This window comes from Plecotus auritus, assembly GCF_963455305.1.
Source record: "Plecotus auritus genome assembly, chromosome: 7".
Lineage (NCBI taxonomy): Eukaryota > Metazoa > Chordata > Mammalia > Chiroptera > Vespertilionidae > Plecotus > Plecotus auritus.
In genome coordinates, this window is record NC_137774.1 from 23940229 (window position 1) to 23959836 (window position 19608).

At 52.5% G+C, this 19608-nt stretch overlaps 2 protein-coding genes across 11 annotated transcripts; both read left to right on the plus strand.

Annotated features, from left to right (window-relative positions):
- Positions 1-1068: 1068 nt before the first annotated feature.
- DHRS11 (dehydrogenase/reductase 11) lies at positions 1069-9558 on the plus strand. 9 transcript variants are annotated; one of them, XR_013961330.1, is made up of 8 exons: positions 1069-1425; positions 4011-4220; positions 6914-7008; positions 7679-7808; positions 8444-8536; positions 8734-8799; positions 8923-9024; positions 9449-9558. XR_013961330.1 is itself a non-coding variant. In XM_080682757.1 (7 exons), the coding sequence occupies exons 1-7, from the start codon at positions 1093-1095 to the stop codon at positions 8962-8964; spliced, it is 969 nt and encodes a 322-aa protein (XP_080538883.1). In that variant the 5' UTR covers positions 1089-1092; the 3' UTR covers positions 8965-9558. The 9 variants fall into 9 exon arrangements, 4 of the variants coding, with proteins under 4 accessions (XP_080538885.1, XP_080538883.1, XP_080538884.1 ...); XR_013961331.1 differs by having other exon boundaries at positions 7727-7808; XR_013961332.1 differs by having other exon boundaries at positions 1089-1425; positions 8923-9098.
- Positions 9559-10352: 794 nt separating this feature from the next.
- Positions 10353-17695, plus strand: MRM1 (mitochondrial rRNA methyltransferase 1). 2 transcript variants are annotated; one of them, XR_013961121.1, is made up of 6 exons: positions 10353-11117; positions 11317-11410; positions 13830-13962; positions 14075-14194; positions 14424-16616; positions 16861-17695. XR_013961121.1 is itself a non-coding variant. In XM_080678637.1 (5 exons), the coding sequence occupies exons 1-5, from the start codon at positions 10555-10557 to the stop codon at positions 14594-14596; spliced, it is 1083 nt and encodes a 360-aa protein (XP_080534763.1). In that variant the 5' UTR covers positions 10353-10554; the 3' UTR covers positions 14597-16828. The 2 variants fall into 2 exon arrangements, 1 of the variants encoding a protein (XP_080534763.1); XM_080678637.1 differs by lacking the exon at positions 16861-17695 and having other exon boundaries at positions 14424-16828.
- Positions 17696-19608: the final 1913 nt, after the last annotated feature.

The following is a 19608-nucleotide window of genomic DNA, read 5'->3' on the forward strand; positions in this document are numbered from 1 at the left end:
TATCTTTTCTTTGGAAGGATGGCTATATTAAGGATGCAGAAGTGGCCCTAGCTGGTTTGGCTCAGTTGGATAGAGGGTCAGCCTGTGGAGTGAAGGGTCCTGGTTCGAGTTCAATCAAGGGCACATGCCTGGGTTGTGGGCTTGATCCCCATTTGGGGGCGTGAAGGAGGCAGCCAGTCAATGGTTCTCTCTCAGCATTGATGTTTCCCTTTCTCTCTGAAGTCAATTAAAAAATATATTTTTTAAAAGAATGCAGAAGTGAGGCAACTTTCAGTGCTTTGATGAAATATATCCTAAGTAGCAAAACCAACAACCCAGGAAGAGACAAAAGGGAGAATGGAGTGAAAGCATTTTAGGAGCACATCCTCTGTGGTCCAAACCATGCTTTAACCCCTTTCTGTCTTAAAAGTTTAGTTATCTAAAAAATGAAGGTATTAGTAAGTACTCTTAGGGCTGTTCTGCATATTAATATATTTAAAATGCTTAAAAGGGCATGTCACACCGTAAATGCCCAATAAATGTTAGCTATTGATTTCATCTTTTATATATTTGCAATGAGAGTGAGAAGGTCTAGGGCAGTTGGAAGCAGTCCATTGGGATAGAATCCCCCAATACATATGTACTTGGAGGTGTTTCCATTTTTAACCATCACTTCTTGGTTAGTAGGATTGAGAGTCCCTCCCAAGGTCATCTAGTATTGATGACTGAGACTACCAGTCTGCTCTGGGCTGAATTCTTCCCATCAGCCACCGGCTGGTTTAGTAGGGCGTTGGAGTCACCTTAAGTGCCCTTAATTTCTCTACCTGGCCTTGGGTCAGGAAAAGGAAGGGCTACTGAGCTTGCGGCGAGGGTACGTACGTGCATCTTCCGGCCTGGGGCAAACTCCTGCTACACATCGGTTTCCCTGCCCCAAGGCGAAGAGCGCACCTGGGAACCCGGACCACAAGACCCCAAGACCCTCCGGCGCAGGCCCTCACCGATAGGAAAGACAGTTCCCAGCGCCGGGGTCGAGGCGGGACCGGAAGGGGCGGGGCCGTGTCCGCGCGGCGGCGCGGGGGGCGGGACGGCCGGGCTGCTACGCCCTCTGGCGGGATGTGGCCGACAGTCGAGGAGAGGAGGGTGGAGTCCCGGCCGCAGGCCAGCCAGGTTGGAGGCGGTTCCAGGCGCGGCCCCGACGGGGGCCGGGCGGCGGTGGCTGCCTTGGCGGTAGGGGAACGGCCGAGCCCCTGCGACCTGGGGCAGAGTTCCGCCGTCCAGGTGCCCAGCTCGCGCAGTGAGGTGGCCCGGGGCAGCATGGAGCGGTGGCGCGACCGGCTCGCACTCGTGACGGGCGCCTCGGGGGGCATCGGCGCGGCGGTGGCCCGGGCCCTTGTCCAGCAGGGACTGAAGGTGGTGGGTTGTGCCCGCACCGTGGGCAACATAGAGGTAAGGCATGGCTGGGGAGCGGGGTGCCCTGGGAGGCGTCGTTTTCGCCGGGTTCGGGTCCTGGTGGGGGAGGGGGAGTGGCCGGAGTCGGGCTGTGACGCTATCCTCACTTGCCTGCCACCCCCGGGCCTTTTGCCACGGCTTTAGGAACAGGTTGATGCCTAGTAGGGCAGGCCTCTGAAATGCCCTCTTTTAAGGAACAGTCCCTACCCCACTGTACCAAATCTCTGGCATCTTTCTCCCTCTCTCCTACCTGCCCGCTCAGGTAGGCTGAGGAAAGGGGAACCGGAGATCCCCGGCTTAGCGAGGCAGCCAGGGAGAAGGAAAGAAAGCATTCTGGACTCAGTGGCTACGTTGGCTTCTGGATTGCTTTCTCTGGTCCCCAGACTTAGCCCTCAAAGCCAAAGAAAGTGGCTGGTCAGCCAGATGAGCAGAAGCTAGGTTATGATGATGATCATTTTTTTTTTTTAAACCCGGGTCTGAGGTTGGGGTTGAAGTGCGAGTGGTTTTTCTGAAAACAAACAAAAACAAACGGGCTAGCCCCCCCCCCCCGCCCACCCCGCCCCCCGCAACCCCAAATCTGATGGTTAACCCCTTACCCAATGGGCATAAAGGAATGACAGTGGGGTATTCATAGATAGAATACCAATTTGACTGTCCTAGGCAGGACTGAGGAGGTGAAATAGGCATTGAACATGGGAGCCCTGAGGGGGACAAAGCACTGGAAATGGAACTCTGGCTTCCTCTTAAAGTGGGGTTGGGAGCAGAGTTGTGAGCAGCAGGAGCTCAGAGACAAATGAAACGAAGTTGGCCATGTTGGAGCATGGGGGAAGAAGAGGAGAAATTTCCATCATGTTCACTGGATTTGCCCAGCAAGATCACTCTCAGGGGTCACGCTAGTGCTTAGCTGCAGGGCATTATCTCCACCATTGCTCAGTGTCCCTGGGCAGGGAAAGGGTAAGGAAGCCTTGGGTGGGGGCAGAGGGAGAAGGTGTACAGGAAGGAGGGCTGTCCCCTCCCCTGCTGCTGCCCAAAGGTATATTTTATAGTCTCCTAGATAGTCCCAAGGTCACCTGGTTACAACATTGCCCCACTCTGCCCCTCCCTTTCTCCTGGAGCTCAGGAGCCTTGGAACCTAGAGGGTTAGGCCAGGGATAAGACCAGTGGATTCCCTAAGTCTAAAGCCACTCTTGCCTTCTCTTCCTACTGCCCTGCCCCAAACTAACCAGGAAAGGGAGTCCCTGAACCCCAAGGGAATCTCCAAGCGGATCACTTAGCCCCCTGAGGACTGGTGGGGCAATGAGAGGGCAGGGACAAGGAGAAATATATTCTGTCCCTCTATTCTGGCTTTCCTGTGAGGGCTTTGAGTCTAGAGGAGGAAGACTGCCAGGTGGGGAGAATTCTAGGTTATCTTGCCCACAGTCTGCTTTTATTGATGGCTTGGTGATAGTAAAACAGAGCTTGAGTTCTGGCCTCCTACAGAGAGAAACCCTGTTTCCTGAGGTGGTTGTGAGTACGTAAAATTGGGTGAAGGGCTTCTGAGTCCCAGACGACTATACCTTTTAAACTTGGAAAGTTAAAGCAGAAAAGAATTTCCTAGGTCACTTGATCCAGCCATTTATTCCCAGCTTGGTTTGGGGGGGGAGGGAGGCTGCAGGCCAAGGCAGTTGGCTAAGCTGGCTTTCCTCTAGGGCACCCGTACCCCCTAGTCTTCTCCCTCCCTCACATGTACTGGTACATAGTCACCCTCCTGAGACTCAGGTGCCCAGTCACTGGCCTCCAAGGCCGCATGGCTTGTTTCTCCCTGTTTCTGAATGTCAGCTTTCCTCACAGGGATCTCAGTGGCTCTGCTTTCTCAGGTCTTTCCCTTCCTCAGGGCTCTTCAGAGTGTTGAGGGCCCTGTCAGTACACAGGGGGTGCCAGTGTCACCTGTCACCTGACTTGCCTCATAGTTTCCAGAGAAAACTATGCACCATGGGACAGAGAAAGAATTTGTCCTAACTTCCTGACCCTTCCTGTATGTAGGGCGAAGGAAGATTGGAAAATGGGCTCGATCGAAAAAATACGTGTGAGAACTCTGAGCCACTGGCTGCAGTTTGTGGAGGGAGGGTGATAGTTCAGATATAAGCCCTTCTGGATGAGGTGATGGGAGAGAAGAGATCGAAGCCCTGGCAGAACCAGCTCAGTGGCTGTTGGAACCGGTGCAAGTATGGGGTGGGGTGAGAGGTGCATCTTATGCAGGAGCAGAGAAGGTGTTCTATTGAGGGAGAGGAAGAAAAGAAAAATCACTCCATTCCCAGTCCCTGGCCCCTTTCTTAGAATTGAAGACTCCAGTTTATCCGTGAGGTTACTCCATTGGTAATCTCAACTTTCCCCCCTCTCACTCGGGGAGCGCACTCATCCCCTGGACTTTGACCAAAGAAGACAAGCTTAGGGGATGGGCAGTCCCAATATCAGTGTGACCAAAAAGTGGCCACCAAAGGAGAGAGTTCTATAAGCGGTGACAGCAGAGGGAGGTTGTCTCTGGCCGGGGAGGTGTGGGAGTGAGCAGCTCACCCCAGTTAGATCCCTGTTGGGTTTCATAGGAGCTGGCTGCCGAATGTAAGAGTGCAGGCTACCCCGGGACTTTGATCCCCTACAGATGTGACCTGTCAAATGAAGAGGACATCCTCTCTATGTTCTCGGCTATACGCTCTCAGCACAGCGGTGTGGACATCTGCATCAACAATGCTGGCTTGGCCCGGCCTGACACCCTGCTCTCGGGCAGCACCAGCGGTTGGAAGGACATGTTCAATGTAAGGGCTGCAGACCTGGAGTGGGGGGCTGGGAGGATGGTGGGGAGCCCAGAGTTGGTGAGCCAGAGCACTGCTCGGGATGGGGCAATAGCAAGAGGGAGCTTTGGGTTCCTTCCTGGGGCACCTTGACTGTCCCCTTTCTTCTTTCCCTACCAGAGGGATAGTGAGTGGATGAATGGCCATGTCTTTTCCATTCTTCTTTCCTTTGAGGCCCTGGGCATAGTTCTTAAAGTCTAGGCTGATTCCTTCTATTGGAAGAAAGCTCGGTGGGGGAGAGAGCTGCTGTTTACTGAATGTCCCCATATGTCAGCACTATGGGTGCTTGGGAACATGGTCTTATGGGAAGGAAAGGAGCAAAGAGACAGGAGACAATGTTCTTAACCAGCCCTGCCAGCAACTATGTGGCTTCAGGCAGGTAATTACCCTTTCTGAGCTTCAGTCTTGTCACATTTAATTGGGATGAACACACTTATACCATCAATATCTGGGGACACTAACTCTAATGTCCCCTGCGGCCAGGTAGGTAATAAGAGAGTGAGGCAGGTCAGGTGGGGTGTGTAGTAAGTGAGAAAGCACACGCCCATGTACAGGGGCAACCACTCTAAAGTCCAGTGTCACTGCTGTAGGGCAGTGTGGCCCAGTGTGGCCAAATCTTATGATTGCTTTGAGAGGAGAAGGGAGCCTGGGTTTTTATGTGACACTCTGTCCCTCCCATTCACTGAAACCTCACTTCCACGAGGGCAAGGATTTTTGTGTGTTTTATTCTCTTACAGCCTCAGCCTGGAAACAATCAATAGATATTTTTTGAATGAATGAAACCTTCCAATACATGTTGGAAATGAATTTAAAATGCTTTAAAACTAAGTGTGGTCCAAACCCAGCCATGGGTTTTCAACTTATGGACTGTATTATGGGGCAATATTGGGTATGAAATTATTTTGAGAAGTTGAAAGCAGTGTGTAAATGCAATGTGTCTTTCCCCTCACAATTCTTTAAAAAATATATATATTTTTTATTGATTTCAGAGAGATGAAAGGAGAAGGAGAGAGAGATAGAAACATCAGTGATGAGAGAGAATCATTGACTGGCTGCTTCCTGCATGCTCCCTACTGGGGATCGAGCCCACAACCTGGGCATGTGCCCTGACCACGAATCGAACTGTGACCTTTTGGTTCATGGGTGGATGTTCAACCACTGAGCAACACTGGCCGGGCCCCCCACAATTCTTTTCATATCTGCTCACAGTAGCTTTAGCACCTAACAGGTGTTTGGGCCAGGAAATGAACAATGACTACTGAAACAATGAACAGTGAAAGTGAAGCACTCTCCTTGCCCTCACAGAGAGCCTTCTGGGAAATCTGAGTTGTGGCCCTCACCTGCACAGATGGGTCTCTCAACTTGGATCTCAACTTGCCCGTCTATAAAGTGAGGGACTTATGTTAAATCCCTAAGGCCCCTTCCAGCTTGAAAATTATGTAATTCTATTAGGGTCATCCTATGAGGCATCTTCTCCACTCCCATCCCTAACCCCTGGACCTAGGACAGTGGTCGGCAAACCGTGGCTCGCGAGCCGCGGTTTGCCGCTCTGTTGACTAATGAGTTTGCCGACCACTGACCTAGGAGATTCACTTCCCTGACATCCAGGGATCTGTTTCTCCTACTCCTTCTGTCCTCAGGAGCTGAGTCCTCTGCCTCACAAACCCATACTGCTAAGAGGACCAGAAACAGGGCTGAGAGCCTCCTGTGTCCTTCTGCTGTGAATGCTGAGGCAGGTTCACACTCAGGGTGTTCTGTCCTGATGCCTGGCTCTGACACCTGATAAGGACAAACATCTAATTTCCCGGCTGGTCCTGTCTCTTCTGGAGAGGCGAGACATGAGGACCTGCTGAAAGCTTTATCTCTGCTTGTCCTCCTGGGTAAAGCTAGGGGTGGGGCTGGGCAGGAGCTTTAGAGCAGAGACACTTCTTCAGGCCTCTGTTCCTTGAAGGGTGGAGATTTGGTGTCACCTCTGCCAGAGCAAGTAGGAGAGGGCAGAAAGGGGCCAAGGAAGGCAGGAAGCCCCTTGGGAGGTCCCCTGCTTTCCATGACAAGTTACCCCACTCTCTTAAGACTCTGTGCCTAGTTCTGTAGATGGAACAGAGGTTAAAGGAAGGAGGATCAGACCTTTTCTACTAGTAGTCTCAAGGGAGGGGACAGGAAAGGAGCAGAGAATAGCTGGGTAAGGTGGGGAGAGGCTAAGGGGTGTTGGAGGAGAGAGATTTTTAAAGCCATTTTAGGAAGAATTTGAGGCTGTTTAGGAGAGAGCAGGAACAGGGCCAGTGTCCCAGAGAAGAGGGTATTTGGAGAAGAAAAGGAAATGGTTCCCTGAGGCAGATTCTACTGTTTGGAGAGGAGACAGCCAAGATACAGAGGGTTCCTGGGTTATGTGTGGGGTTTGGGGGTTTCTATTCCTGTTCGCAGGAACTTGGGGGTCACCCAGGGAGAGAAGCTGCCTCTGCTGTCAGCTGGGGCTGGCATCTTTGGCGGGGGGGGGGGGGGGGGGACCTCTAAGGCACAGTGCCCTGGGTCTGTTGTTGGTCTCTGGTAGGACCTAGGCACTGTTTTGGAATGCTTCCCAGGGGTTCTCTGTGGCTCCATCACCTGCTCAGATGGGCCCAAGCTAGAGACATCCCATTGCCCTCCCTGGCCTGCAGGTGAATGTGTTGGCCCTCAGCATCTGCACGCGGGAAGCCTACCAGTCCATGAAGGAGCGGAATGTGGATGATGGGCACATCATTAACATCAACAGGTGAGACAGGTGGCCGAGGGCTAGAGCACAGATCACCACTCACCCTCCAAGCTGGGCGATCTGCTGCAGCTCATTTGATCTCTTTGGAACTGTTTCTTTGGTAAAGTAGGGATTTAATACTCCGTTAACACCCAGTGGCATGATTATGGTGAGGGGAAGAATAGTGTATGTCAAGTGCCAGCCCCTTGTCGGCTGGAATGGGTGGCTCAGTCCTTGTCTTTGCAGTGGAAGCCTAGGGGCTGTCCTGGCACTGAGGTTCTCCATTCCTCAGGCCCTGGAATGAACCTCACCTTGTGGTACAAAGAAAGACTACACAGTATCATTGGGGAGCCCCCACTCTGAGCGGGGAGACATGGCCTCTGCCCTCAGAGATCTCCCAATAGAACCATATCAGTGAATGTGCAGATGAAATTAAGAGATTTTTGACAGCCTGCATGACCAAGAGAGGGGATTCTGTGGTCAGTGTAGGGAAGACGTCTAGAAGAGTAGGGTTTTCAGGAGCTGCTTGAATAACAGCTAGATTAGTGGGCCGCAAGGATGGCCTCCAGAGGTCCCCTTTAGAAGGCTTCCCTGAAGCATTGAGGTGGTGGGATTGACTGGTACAGCAGGGGGCACTGCTGGTCTCTTGGGAGCGTCACTGTCTTCTTTCCCCTTCCCTCCCTTTACCCAGCATGTCTGGCCACCGAGTGGTACCCCAGTCTGTGGCCCATTTCTATAGTGCTACCAAGTATGCCGTCACTGCACTGACAGAGGGACTGAGGCAAGAGCTTCGGGAGGCCCAGACCCACATCCGAGCCACGGTGAGGGTGTGGCCTGGCCCTGGTGGGGATGGGATAGGCACAGGCCCTCTTCACCCCACACATGCTGCCCAGGGAGCCCATGTCCAGGGTGTGCTGCTTTAGAACCCCTGCGAGCATATTGGGCACAGAGCTCCTGGGCTCTGCTGCTACTTGCATGGCCCTGCTCAATACTTGAGTGTCCCGTTTCACTGACTTTGAGGTAGGAGGGGATTGGCCTGACTGGAACTTGGCGGGGTGAGACTGAGGGAAAGCAAGGGATTGTGGGAAACCAGGTGCACAGTGGCAGGAAACCAGGACTCTTGGCTCTTCCCTTGAATGACCTTGGGCAACTTACTCAACCTCTCCAAGCCTCAGTCTTCGCATTTATAAAACAGAGATGATAATCTATCAGGTTTTTAAAGAGAGAACATTTTGTCAAACATTTACCTGGCTTTTAGTAAGGGCTCTGTAAGTGGTAGATATCATTGTGATCATCACCAGTGGCAGCCTTGGAGCCAGGAGGCGGCTGCTGGACATGGGACAGCCATCCCTGTGGCGTCCGTCCTTTCTCTCCAACCTACTCAAAGCCTGGCCTCTGATTGGGGTTGGGGTTGGGCAAAGCTCAGCTCCTGAGCAGGCCCTCTTTGTCGGCCCAGTGCATCTCTCCAGGATTGGTGGAGACACAGTTCGCCTTCAAACTTCATGACAAGGACCCTGAGAAGGCAGCTGCCACCTATGAACACATAAAGGTGGGGCCTCCCTCTGGGCTTGGCAAAGCCACTCATTCTGAGTGAAGGCAGAGGGAAGGGAACCTGTCCTTCTAGCCAGGCTGTTACCCCTCTAGAGGGTTGGGGTGGGATGTGGATGCTGGAGAGGACCTCAGTGGTGGGAGGGAACTTGGATCCATTCTGTCCTCATGTTAATCCCCTTTTTCCCTGGTGCTCAGTGTCTGAAACCTGAAGATGTGGCCCAGGCTGTCATTTATGTCCTCAGCACCCCCCCACATGTCCAGGTAAGTCTGGCATTGGCTGTCCACCCCATGGAGAAGCCCAGCCATCCCCAGAGGAGGAGAGCAGAGAGGCCTTAAAGGGGGTGGGCAGTGTCCTGACTGCCTCAAGCCGTTGTGCCTTCTCAGATCGGAGACATCCAGATGAGGCCCACGGAGCAGATGTCCTAGTTTCGTGTGGGGAGCTCCTCCTCCTCTGAATCTTCACGGCTTGGCGCTGGCCTTTGGATTGTAGGTGTTCATCTCTGGACTCCTGGACTCCACTTCCTCTCTCTACCCCTGCCAGGGGTTTGAAAATGTTTGAGGTCTTTTTTATCTAGTCAAATTGTTTCCACCACAAATGTGAAAAGTGGGCTGGGGAGAGGGGGTGGTGTCCCTAATTCTTTTACCTGTTAACTCACTCTTGGTCCCCTTCTTGGGCTCCTTGGCCTTTGTTTGCTGTCCTTGGTCTCTTCCCTTTGACTTGGGGCAGGACCTTGGCCAGAAGGGTGTCTTCCCCCTATCTTCTTTCACTCCACCCTCTGTTGCTCAGGGATAAGGTGGCAGGGGGAACTCCTCACCTTTTATCTGAGTGGTTATGGAGGGCTCCAGCTTCCTCCTCTTCCTGCCCCAATGCCCTCACCATCCCTTCTCTCCTCTCCCCTCCCCCACCTAGTTCTCCAGTCCAGTGGGAGTCATCACTCTGACTTGGCAGCACAATACCAGGGCCTTCCTCCCAAGTGGATTTCAGTGTGATAATTAAAAAAGAAAAATTTCAACAACTGACCTTGGCTTTGTGGGTGTCTTTCGGTTCTTCCCTTTTCTTTGTGGGTAGGGGTGGTTGTTTCTCAGAATTTCTTCCAGGTGAGTGGAAAGTGGGTGAATTTAGAGCCTCACTTCTGGAGTGTGGATTACCTTAGGTAGCAGGTATGCGTTTGGGTTGGGTCTTGAAAATTAGTAGAATTTGCCAGCCAGAAGAGAAGACAAGATGTGCAAGGCTCAGAGGCCAGAAAGAGCATGCAGTGCTGTGGGAACAGCACAGAACTTAGTGCAGGAGTGAGATGGGGCTGAAAAGCCTGGATCCCTGGAGCTCTGAGTGCTGAGCAAGGAGTCTGGCCATTACCTGTGGGCCAAGGGCATCAGTTGGCTTGTCAGCAGGTGCGGGACAGGCACCGAGCGGTGGCTTAGAGAATCAGCCGCCACACGGTAGGAAGTTACTGCTGAGTCCTGCTACCTGGTGCTGAGGGTTTGAAAAGGCAGTAGAAATGCAGGGAGGGGCTGGATGCGGGAGAAGCTTCTGAGGAAAATCACCAGTATCTAATGGGAAGGGGAGCACCACGACTGACCTAGTTGGACACATCTCCGTAAAGTGTTCTTTGCTGGTGCCTGGGTGAATGCGAGCCTCCAGCTTCCTGGGACCTCAAAGGGCGCAGAATGAAGCCGGTAGCAGGGTCAGCTCAGCGCTGATCACTACCTTCCGCCGGCTGCCGGCTGCCTTGCGGTGGAGGTCGTTGCTCAGCCAGCCTCGCAGGCGGCGCTGTAGGGACGGCCTAGTGGACGAGCATGCGCAATGCGTCGCCGGGCAGGAAGCGGGCTCGCGCGAACTCGGAAGCAGGGCACCCCGCGCGAGGTGGGGAAGGAGGCGGTCGCGGTCCGGCTACCTGCTTTTAGGTAGTCTTCCAGCTGGGAGTCTGGACTGTGCGTTTCTGTCTGAGGAGGCGGGATGGGTGCAACAGGCTCCGTCTGGAGTGACAGCTCTTGACGTAGCTAAGGGCATCGGTCATGGCGCTGCTGTCGGCCCTCAGGGGCGCGACCTGGTGTTTTCCCGGTCAACTTGTGCGTCATGCCTCACACACGGTGGCGCGGCGTGGGGAGCGGCCTGGTGGAGAGGAGCTGAGCCGCTTGCTCCTGGATGACCTGGCGCCTGCCCCGCGCTCCACCGGGGGCCTGGAACTTCTGTTTGGCCTGTTCCCGTGCCTCCTGGCTCTGCGGGCCTCCCGCCGCCGCGTGGCCCGGCTCCTGCTCCAGGCCGGCAGGTCGGGGGTGCAGGGAGAGCGGGCAGAGCTGCTCCGAGCGGCGGAAGCGCGGGACATTCCGGTTCTGCGGCCCCGACGGCAGAAGCTGGACGCCCTGTGCCGCCACCAGGTCCACCAGGGCGTCTGCATGGAGGTGAGCCCGCTGCGGCCCCGGCCCTGGACTGAGGCTGGGGAGGCGAGGCCAGGAGATGACCCCCAGCAGCTGTGGCTCGTCCTCGAGAGGCTCCAGGATCCTCAGAATCTTGGGGCCGTGCTGCGCTCCGCTCACTTCCTCGGAGTGGATAAGGTCATCACCAGCCGCAGAAACAGGCACGGACATTCATTATTTCCCATATGTCCCAATTTCAAGGGGCAGCCGAGTTCCTCAGCACCTTGACCCTTTGGTGATCCCCTAGTCAGGTCTCCCTATCGCCAGAATTTTCATCTTTAACCCTTGGGGGCCGAGGGAGGGGAGGGCGCCAGGCTTGAGATTACACAGCCTTACACGGGGCGTGGGGTAACTTTGCAGCTGCCCGCTCACTCCGGTAGTCAGCAAGGCCAGCTCGGGGGCTATGGAGGTGATGGACATACTCTTCACCGATGATCTGGACGGTTTTTTACAGGTAAGGGCCGAGGGGCTGGGGTGGCGGGAAGGAGCAGAAATGAGCCAAGCTCAGCCTCTCAGGGCACTTAACTAGCAACTGATGGAGGAAGGGGGAGAAGAGAGCATGTTGGCATCATTTCCTATGCTTCTCTAAATCCCTTTGGGAAGAGAGAAGGATCCCAGGGTTTTTAAAACCATGAGTAGAATAGATTCTGAAGTTGGAGACGTCCTAGCCTCATTCCCTTTACTTCTCCAGGCATGCCTTTTTGCCCTGCTGCAGGTCTACCACAGTGCCTCAGTACCTACTAAGTAGGTCTTCAGTAAATGTGTCCTGAGTTCCTCCATAGGAACTTTAAAAAAAAAAATTAAATCTTTATTGTTGAAAGTATTACATGTCCCTCTTTTCCCCCCACTGACTCCTGCTGGCCCGCTTGAAAGGCTCTTTGAGTAGGGACTAGTCTATGCCTTTCCCCTCTTCCCTTTCACATCCACAAAACAACCCCCACTACCACACAAAAAAACAACCCCAAAATTTGGGTAGCAAACCTAAGTCAAGAAACCCCTCTGCTGTTCTTCTCCTGCTGGACACAAGGGGGCAGTATTGCCCTGCACTTGGCAGTTTCCCTGACCATCTCCAGGTCTCTCCCAAGTCTCAGTACTTCTTGGATCTCATTCCCCTATATATATATATATATTCTTTTTTCTTCTCTTTTTTGCCTCATCCACTGTCACAGCTTTAAGTAACATCTATATTTGAATGCGCGCCCCAAATGTATAGCCTAACCTGGATCTTGCTCCTAAACCCCAGGTTCATGTATCTAGTTACCTACTCAATAGCTCTGTTTTCAAACAACTAGCAACATTGGTTTCAAAAAAGCAAGGTAAATGATAGTTGATGGGATTTTAGAAAGCTGCTCAATGTCCTCAACCCAGAATAATTCTAATATGAATAAATAAAAGCATCTCAAAGGGGTTATAAAACAACTTTCTTTTGCTGTCTAATCGGCATTTCAAACTGAACAGTTCCATAGCCGAGCCCCTGTTCCTTCTGCAGACCCAGCTCAATCGATGGCAGCTTCATCCTTTCAGTTGGTTAGGATAGAAACCTTTGCACCACCCTTGATTTTTTTCTGCTCTCACACCCATTCCTATTTGTCAGCGCATCCTTTTGTTTTTACCATAAAGTTATTTGCATATTCTCACCACTTCTTACTCTCTGCACTGCTACCACTCTGGTCCAAGCCACCATCGTCTCTTGCCTGTATTGTTATTTTTTTTTAATATATTTTATTGATTTTTTACAGAGAGGAAGGGAGAGGGATAGAGAGTTAGAAACATCGATGAGAGAGAAACATCGATCAGCTGCCTCCTGCACACCCCCTACTGGGGATGTGCCCGCAACCAAGGTACATGCCCTTGACCGGAATCGAACCTGGGACCCCTCAGTCCACAGGCTGACGCTCTATCCACTGAGCCAAACCGGTTTCGGCTGTTATTATTTTTTAAATCCACTTTTATTATTGATTTTAGAGAGGAAGGGAAAGGGGGAGAGAGAGATAGAAACATTAATGATGAAAGAGAATCATTGATCAGCTGTCTCCTGTAGGCCCCACACAGGGGATTGAGCCCACAACCCGGGCATGTGCCCTGACTGGATTGAACCCTGACCTCCTGGTTCATAAGCCAACGCTCAACCACTGAGCCACGCCAGCCTGGCTCTTGCCTGTATTATTGTGAAACCTCCTACCTGGTCTTGCTTCTGCTATTGGCTGTCAACCCAACAGGCAGAGAGATCCTGCTGCAGCATAAGTCAGACCATGCTATTCTGTTCAGAGTTTTTCAAATCCTTTGCATTTCTCTCATAATATAAGCCAAAATCCTTCCAGTGGCCTTTGAGGTTCTACCTTATGTAGCCCTTTGTTCCCTCTTCTGTCTCAATGGCTCCCTTCCCACTGGCCACCTTGCGATTGTGCTGTTCCTCACACATACCGGGTAAGCAGCCACCTCTCAGCCTTTGCATTTACTGATCACTGCCTAGAATATTCTTCCCCCTGATGTCTACACCGTGCTCATCTCCTTCAGATCTTCACTCAAAAGTCATTTCAGTTAGGCCCTCCCTTCCATGAAGCTGGGATTTTGGCCGCAGTTCACTGCCCTATCTCCAGTGCCTAGAACAGAGTCTGCCCATTCTAGGTGCTTAATAACTATTGACTGAACTGAATGGCTCAGCGAGGTAATGCATACAGGGTGGGGCAAAAGTAGGTTTATAATTGTTCGCAGGGAAAATAACATTAATACAAGAATAAACTGTTTCAAGTACTCGCAACTGTAAACCTACTTTTGCCCCACCCTGTATATGGGCAAGGTTGGGGCTGTTCCTCGGCCAGGGCTCTGATGAAGGTTTGGTGAGCTAGAATATGATTTCTTTCCCCTTGCAGGCCAAAGCCCGGCAGGGCTGGCTCGTGGCTGGCACGGTGGGCTGCCCTGGGCCTGAGATTTCCAGATCCTCTGAGATCCCCATCACTAGTTGCTTGGAGTTCCTCTGGGACCAGCCTACTGTCCTAGTGCTGGGTAGGTAGATGTTCCTGCTTTTCTGTGCTCAGCCATTCATTTCCTGAGTGCCTGCCTTTCCAGCTGTCGCATCCCTAATCCTCTGCCCTTCCACCCCTCCCGTGCTCTGCAGGGAATGAGGGCTCTGGCCTGTCCCCAGAGGTGCAAGCCTCCTGCCAGCTCCTCCTCACCATCCTGCCTGGCCGGCAGCTGCCTCCTGGACTGGAGTCCTTGAATGTCTCCGTGGCTGCAGGTGAGTCTTACTCTGATCTCCGTGGCTGCAGGTGAGTCTTCTCTTCCTCTGATCACACATGTGTAGCTGTTTCATCCTAAACAAGTTTCTCAATCATTCTGTATCTCCATTGCTTTCTGTGCCAAATGCAGAAAATACATCCTTTTGAGAATGAAATGAGGGAGTGCCTGGCATATGGTCCTTCCTCTTCTCAGTTCTCTTCCCCATGTCATTCTGTCTGTCTTTGCAGGAATTCTTCTTCACTCCATTTGCAGCCAGAGGAAGGGTTTTCCTGAAGAGGGGAAGAGAGGGCAACATCTCCAAGACCCCCGAGAACCCTCAGCCAATGCTGAAGGGCCCACATTACTTCAACACCCAGGACTGTCCTCAGGATCAGAAAGAGAGAGGCAAGACGGGGGCTGACTTGAACTGTTCAAGATGTGTATGTGCTGGAGGGCAGGGGATAGGTGGCCCACACATCCGCATGGTGAAATGTGTTGGAATCTGTTACTTGAGTGTGCACCAGGCTCTGTTTAGTAATCACTGTTTTGGGAAGCAGGGAGCTTTGCGGTGAAGACCAGAAGTTCATTTTCCTGTTTTGAGTTTGCACTTGCAGTTGGAGATGGTAGCCTGTTAATTTCTAGGATGTGCTAGTTGAGAGGGTCTGTTTCCGCCCAGGTCCTGCCTGGACATCAAGGGGAAGTCTAAACATCAGAAGGGAGTTGGGCAGCACAGTCCAGGGATTCTATTCCTTCGAACCAGTGTGAGAAGGTAGAGGGAGCCAAGGGCTCTTAGTGAGCCAGACAGGTGCAAATCCAGGCTCACAGCCTGCCCCACTGCGGGGCCTTGAGCACGGACTTCATCTTTATATGCCTCAGGGCCCTTGTTGGCACCTCCCTCTTGGGGCTGTTGTGAGGCTCAAATAAAACCTCAACTGGTGGGCCATTCTGTTCTATTCATCCATTAGGTGGCAGCATTGATCTTTAGCCCACAGTCTTTTCGGGAAGCTCTTGCAGTTATCTGGAAGATTCCTGGCCGTGGCCCCCAAAAGGCAAGGGAAAGGTCAGCAAACACCTCCCACCCCACTGGCCCTCAAGTCCCCCTGACTGGTGAGTCAGCAGTTAGTCCACCTACACGGAAGGAACCAATGAAGCCTGGCCTTTGATTCTGGGAGGTGGCAAGGATAGGGTTGCTGTTGTTATATCAGGACCGATTTGGTACTTGTCCCTCAGAGCCCCACAGATGGAACAGAGGCCACAGGTGTAAGTAGTTTAGAATAGTCTGGGCTGCACACTGGAACCACCTGGCAAGCTTTAAGAATCAACTGACACTGGGAGCTCCCCAGAGTCTGATGTAGTTGGTCAGGGTGCAGCTGGGCATCAGGATTTGTAAAGCCTCCCCCTTCCCCCACCACAGGCTGGAAACCTGGAGCAATCTCAGTGCCGTTAACATTCTGGGCTGGATAATTCTCTGTTGTGGGGACTGTCCTGCGCATTGTAGGATGTTTAGCAGCACCACTGGCCTCTACCTACCAGATGCCAGTAGCAGCCCCCTTTCTCCATTTGTGACAACCAAAAATCTCTCTAGACATTGCCATATATCCCTGCAGGGTGGGGTGGGGGAGTCACCCCTAGTTGAGAACCACTACTCTGGAGTGTGGATCTGGAGGACAACAACCCTCAATTCAAACCCTGATTGCTGTGTGACCTTGGGCAAGTTCCTTACCCGCCTGGGCCTCAGTCCCCTCCTCTTTCTGGTTTGCTAGGAGGATTCAGAGGGCCCTAGGAACTCGGTGCCTCACGTATAGTAGGTGCTCAGTAAATAGTACCGCCCTTTCTCTGTGGACTGCATTTATCTTGGAATTCTAATGGTAATGCCAATTTAGAAAGACATTTGAATTTGTTTAAAAAGGGCCTAAGATTGCTTTAAAGTCAAAGTTGATCCTCTCAAGAAAGGAAGAAACCCCTTCCTAAACTCCACAGATCACCACTTTATTGGCACTCTCCCTCCTCCCTTGAACTGTCTGTCCCCATCTGACACACAGGCTCTGACCTCCGCTGGCACATGTCAGCAGTGGGCATACTACCTGTTTCCTTCATCCCTGCTGTGTTCTTGGCGAGGAGCCTAGTGTGGCTTTGCACCTTGGCTGCACTGTAGAGTCATGGGATCAGGGAAGGGGGATAACTTTTAATATTCCAGATGCCCAGAGGCACCAGACTGATGAAATCAGAATCTCTGGGGAGCAAGCCAGGTACACGCATTTCTTACAGCTCCCCTGTTCGTGTGCAGCCAGGTTTGAGAATCACTGTTCCTCCAGCCACCCGCTCACATCCAAGAAACCTCTACCAAATCATTCACACCGTGCTTTCGAGCGCATGTCTGGAAGCACACTCCAGGCAACCTTTCATCTGTCCCTAAAGTTCTTTAGAAGATGCTGGTTCTAGCCCTGACCGGTGTGGCTCAGTGGATAGAGCGTCGGCCTGCGGACTGAAGGGTCCCGGGTTCAATTCTGGTCAAGGGCATGTACCTTGGTTGCAGGCACATCCCCAGTGGGAGGTGTGCAGGAGGCAGCTGATGGATGTTTCTCTCTCATCGATGTTTCTAACTCTCTCTCCCTCTCCCCTCCTCTCTATAAAAAATCAATAAAATGTATTTAAAAAAAAAAAAGAAGAAGATGCTGGTTCTAGCCCTGGCTCCATGGCTTCCTAGCTAGATGGCTTCTCAGTCTCCACACCTGTAAAATGGGAATGGCGCCATCAACACCTGCTCCAGCTGCCCCCTCCCCAGCAGAGATGTTGTAAAATAAGATGAGAACATGTCAGTAAAAGATGTTTTTGGCCAGTGTTGATCAGTGATTAGAGTGTTGGCCTGCTCACTCAAGGGTTTCAGGGCATGTACCTGGGTTGTGGGTTTGCTTCCCATCCCTGGTTAGGGCACATGCAGGAGGCAACCAGTCAGTGTGTCTCTCTCACACCAATGTTTCTTTCTCTCTCCCCCTTCTCCCTTCCACTCTCTCTGAAAAGCAATGGGAAAAATATCTTAGGGTGAGGGTTAACAACAACAAAAAAAGTGTTCTGTAAACTAAAGAACTATTCACCCAGGACTGGCACACATTAACAAACCTGTTGTGATGGTTCACCTTATATGTCAACTTGCCTGGGCCATCTGGTCAAGCGTTCTGGGTGTGTGCGTGAGAGTGATTTTGGGTGAGACTAACATTTAAATTGGTAGACCGAGTAAAGCAGCTTGCTCTTCCTAATGTGGGTGCACCTCATCCAATCAGTTGAAGGCCTAAATAGGACAAAAAGCCTGACCCTCCCATGAGTAAGAGAACTCTTCCTGTTTTTTTGGAACTGAAAACACGGGCTCTTCTGGAGTCTTGAGCCTGCTGGCCTTCAGATGGGAATGACATCATTGGCCTCCAGCATGAGACTCACCCTGCAGAACTTGGGGTGCCAGCCCCCATGATTACATGAGTCAATTCTCTATCCTCCTATATAATAAAAGGCTAATATGCAAATTGACCCCTCGGGAGTTCGATCGGGAGTTGGACTGCTCGCTATGATGTGTGCTGACCACCAGGAAGGCCCTGATTGGCCCTGATCGCTGGCCAGGCCTAGGGACCCTACCCATGCACAAATTTCGTGCACCAGGCCTCTAGTAATAAACAGGTAAGTGTGTGTGTGTCTCCTATTGGTTCTGTTTCTCTGGAGAACCCAGACTAACAGACTTGATGAAAATAAACTCAGGTGTCTTGGAGTTCCTTCCATGTAGGGGCCCAAACCCAGCATGGAAACTAGAAATTGGGGTTGGGGGTGTTCAGGGTCCGGAGCCCCTAGTCCTGCCCATGGACTCCTCTGGTATCTGGAACCCTATCTAACCTGCTTGGGGCATGCTATTTATCAGCCTCTGGGTCCCTGTGGTCTGGGCCATCTAGAGGGGTCACTCTCCTGGGCTAATAGCCAGGTTCAGGGGGCTCCTCCCTGCTTTGTCCCCTGGGCAGCAGGCTGGCTGGCCTCTGGAAAGAGGTTCATTGGAACCAGAAGGAATGGAGGCTGTAATTTCCTGCCATACACAGCCAGGATGAGTTATGTCATGCAAACCAGGCATTCTCAAGACAGAGAAAGCACCTGAGGTCCTAAGGCCCAGGATGAGGTCTGCTTCTCCTTGGAGTGACCTCTGGTGCCTGACACATGACACTGTTCACCACGTTTGGTCCAAACACAGGAGCTCCGGTGGCTGTGACAGGGAATGAGGGTGCTGGATGCGGGTCCATCCCCTGGAGGGCAGGGTCGGGATGAAGCCATGAGAGGCCAGTGCAGTTTGCTTGAGTCCCAACTCTGTGCCTTGGTGATGGTGTAAATGTGAACATGTCCCTTTTCCAAGTCTTATTTTCCTCATCAATAAAATGGAGATAACCATGGTGTCTACTTCTGAGGAGATGAGATGATGCATGTGAAGACCTCAGCTGGTGCCTGGAGGATGGTGTCTGTTCTTACAGCACACAGGGGCAGACCCAGAGGTCAGGGCACCCGGCTCTTCTCTCCTACCAACCGGGCCTCAATTTCCCCATAGGCTCTAGGGTCTCTTTCAGCTGCAACACCGCAATGATTCACCGCTAGAGCGAGTTGGAGAGGGGAGGGGCTGAAATGGCATTTGCAGGATCCTCCTTGTCTGGGCTCCACAGCCAAGAGGGGTAGGGTCCCGGAAGGGTTGGAGGCCGACTTGGAATTTCCAGAGCAGCTGAATTGTGGCCAACACCCCTGCTTCCTTCCAGGGCTGGACTTTTCTTTTGGCAGGAGGCTAAATTGCCAGGTTCTGCCCCCGGCTGGGGTCCTAAATTAGACTCCGCCCGCCCCCTCCCCACACACACTCCCGCAGGGCCAGGCGCCAGGGGGGCCTCACAGTTTGTAAATGTAATCAACCTTGAGGTCTCTGTCTTCCACAGGTGCAATTAGCATGCCCATCTGCTAATCCCTGATAAATGATGTTTACAAACATGGGGCTCCACTCATGGAGCTGCTTAGCCCCTCCCTCCCAGGCCAGGAGGCTGGGGTCTTCCTAGCATACTCCCTCCCACCCCCCACCCCCGTCCCCCGTCCCTCATCCCCCACTACTACTTCAGTTCTCTCCAGCCAACATCCCTTTCCATCCCCTTCCCAGGCAGTGGGCAGAGCTGGAGTCCCCTCCTTGGAGCCCCTGCCCCACTGTCATTGCACACGTGGGAAGGAGATGAAGAGAGCACACAGGGAGCCTGGGAAGCGGGTGGTAGGGCTAGGATCCTGCTCCTTCCCAGGTCTGAACGTTCAGGACCCGTGGTGGGTTGGGTGTGCTTCCTTTATTCACCATGTCAGCTGCAAACCGGGTGACACACATGCCTCCCTTCGTGGAGGTGTGGGCCCACGCCTAGTGCCCCCAGGGTGGGCTCCTGGACC

What these genes read in the sequence shown, in the direction of transcription:
- MRM1 (XM_080678637.1), top strand. Translation starts at nt 10,555, where the DNA reads ATGGCGCTGCTGTCGGCCCTCAGGGGCGCGACCTGGTGTTTTCCCGGT. An exon ending in GCCTACTGTCCTAGTGCTGG is followed by an intron (nt 13,963 to 14,074) that starts GTAGGTAGATGT and finishes CGTGCTCTGCAG; the next exon opens with GGAATGAGGGCTCTGGCCTG. An exon ending in GAATGTCTCCGTGGCTGCAG is followed by an intron (nt 14,195 to 14,423) that starts GTGAGTCTTACT and finishes CTGTCTTTGCAG; the next exon opens with GAATTCTTCTTCACTCCATT.
- DHRS11 (XM_080682757.1), top strand. Translation starts at nt 1,093, where the DNA reads ATGTGGCCGACAGTCGAGGAGAGGAGGGTGGAGTCCCGGCCGCAGGCC. An exon ending in CACATCATTAACATCAACAG is followed by an intron (nt 7,009 to 7,678) that starts GTGAGACAGGTG and finishes CCCTTTACCCAG; the next exon opens with CATGTCTGGCCACCGAGTGG. An exon ending in AGACCCACATCCGAGCCACG is followed by an intron (nt 7,809 to 8,443) that starts GTGAGGGTGTGG and finishes TTGTCGGCCCAG; the next exon opens with TGCATCTCTCCAGGATTGGT.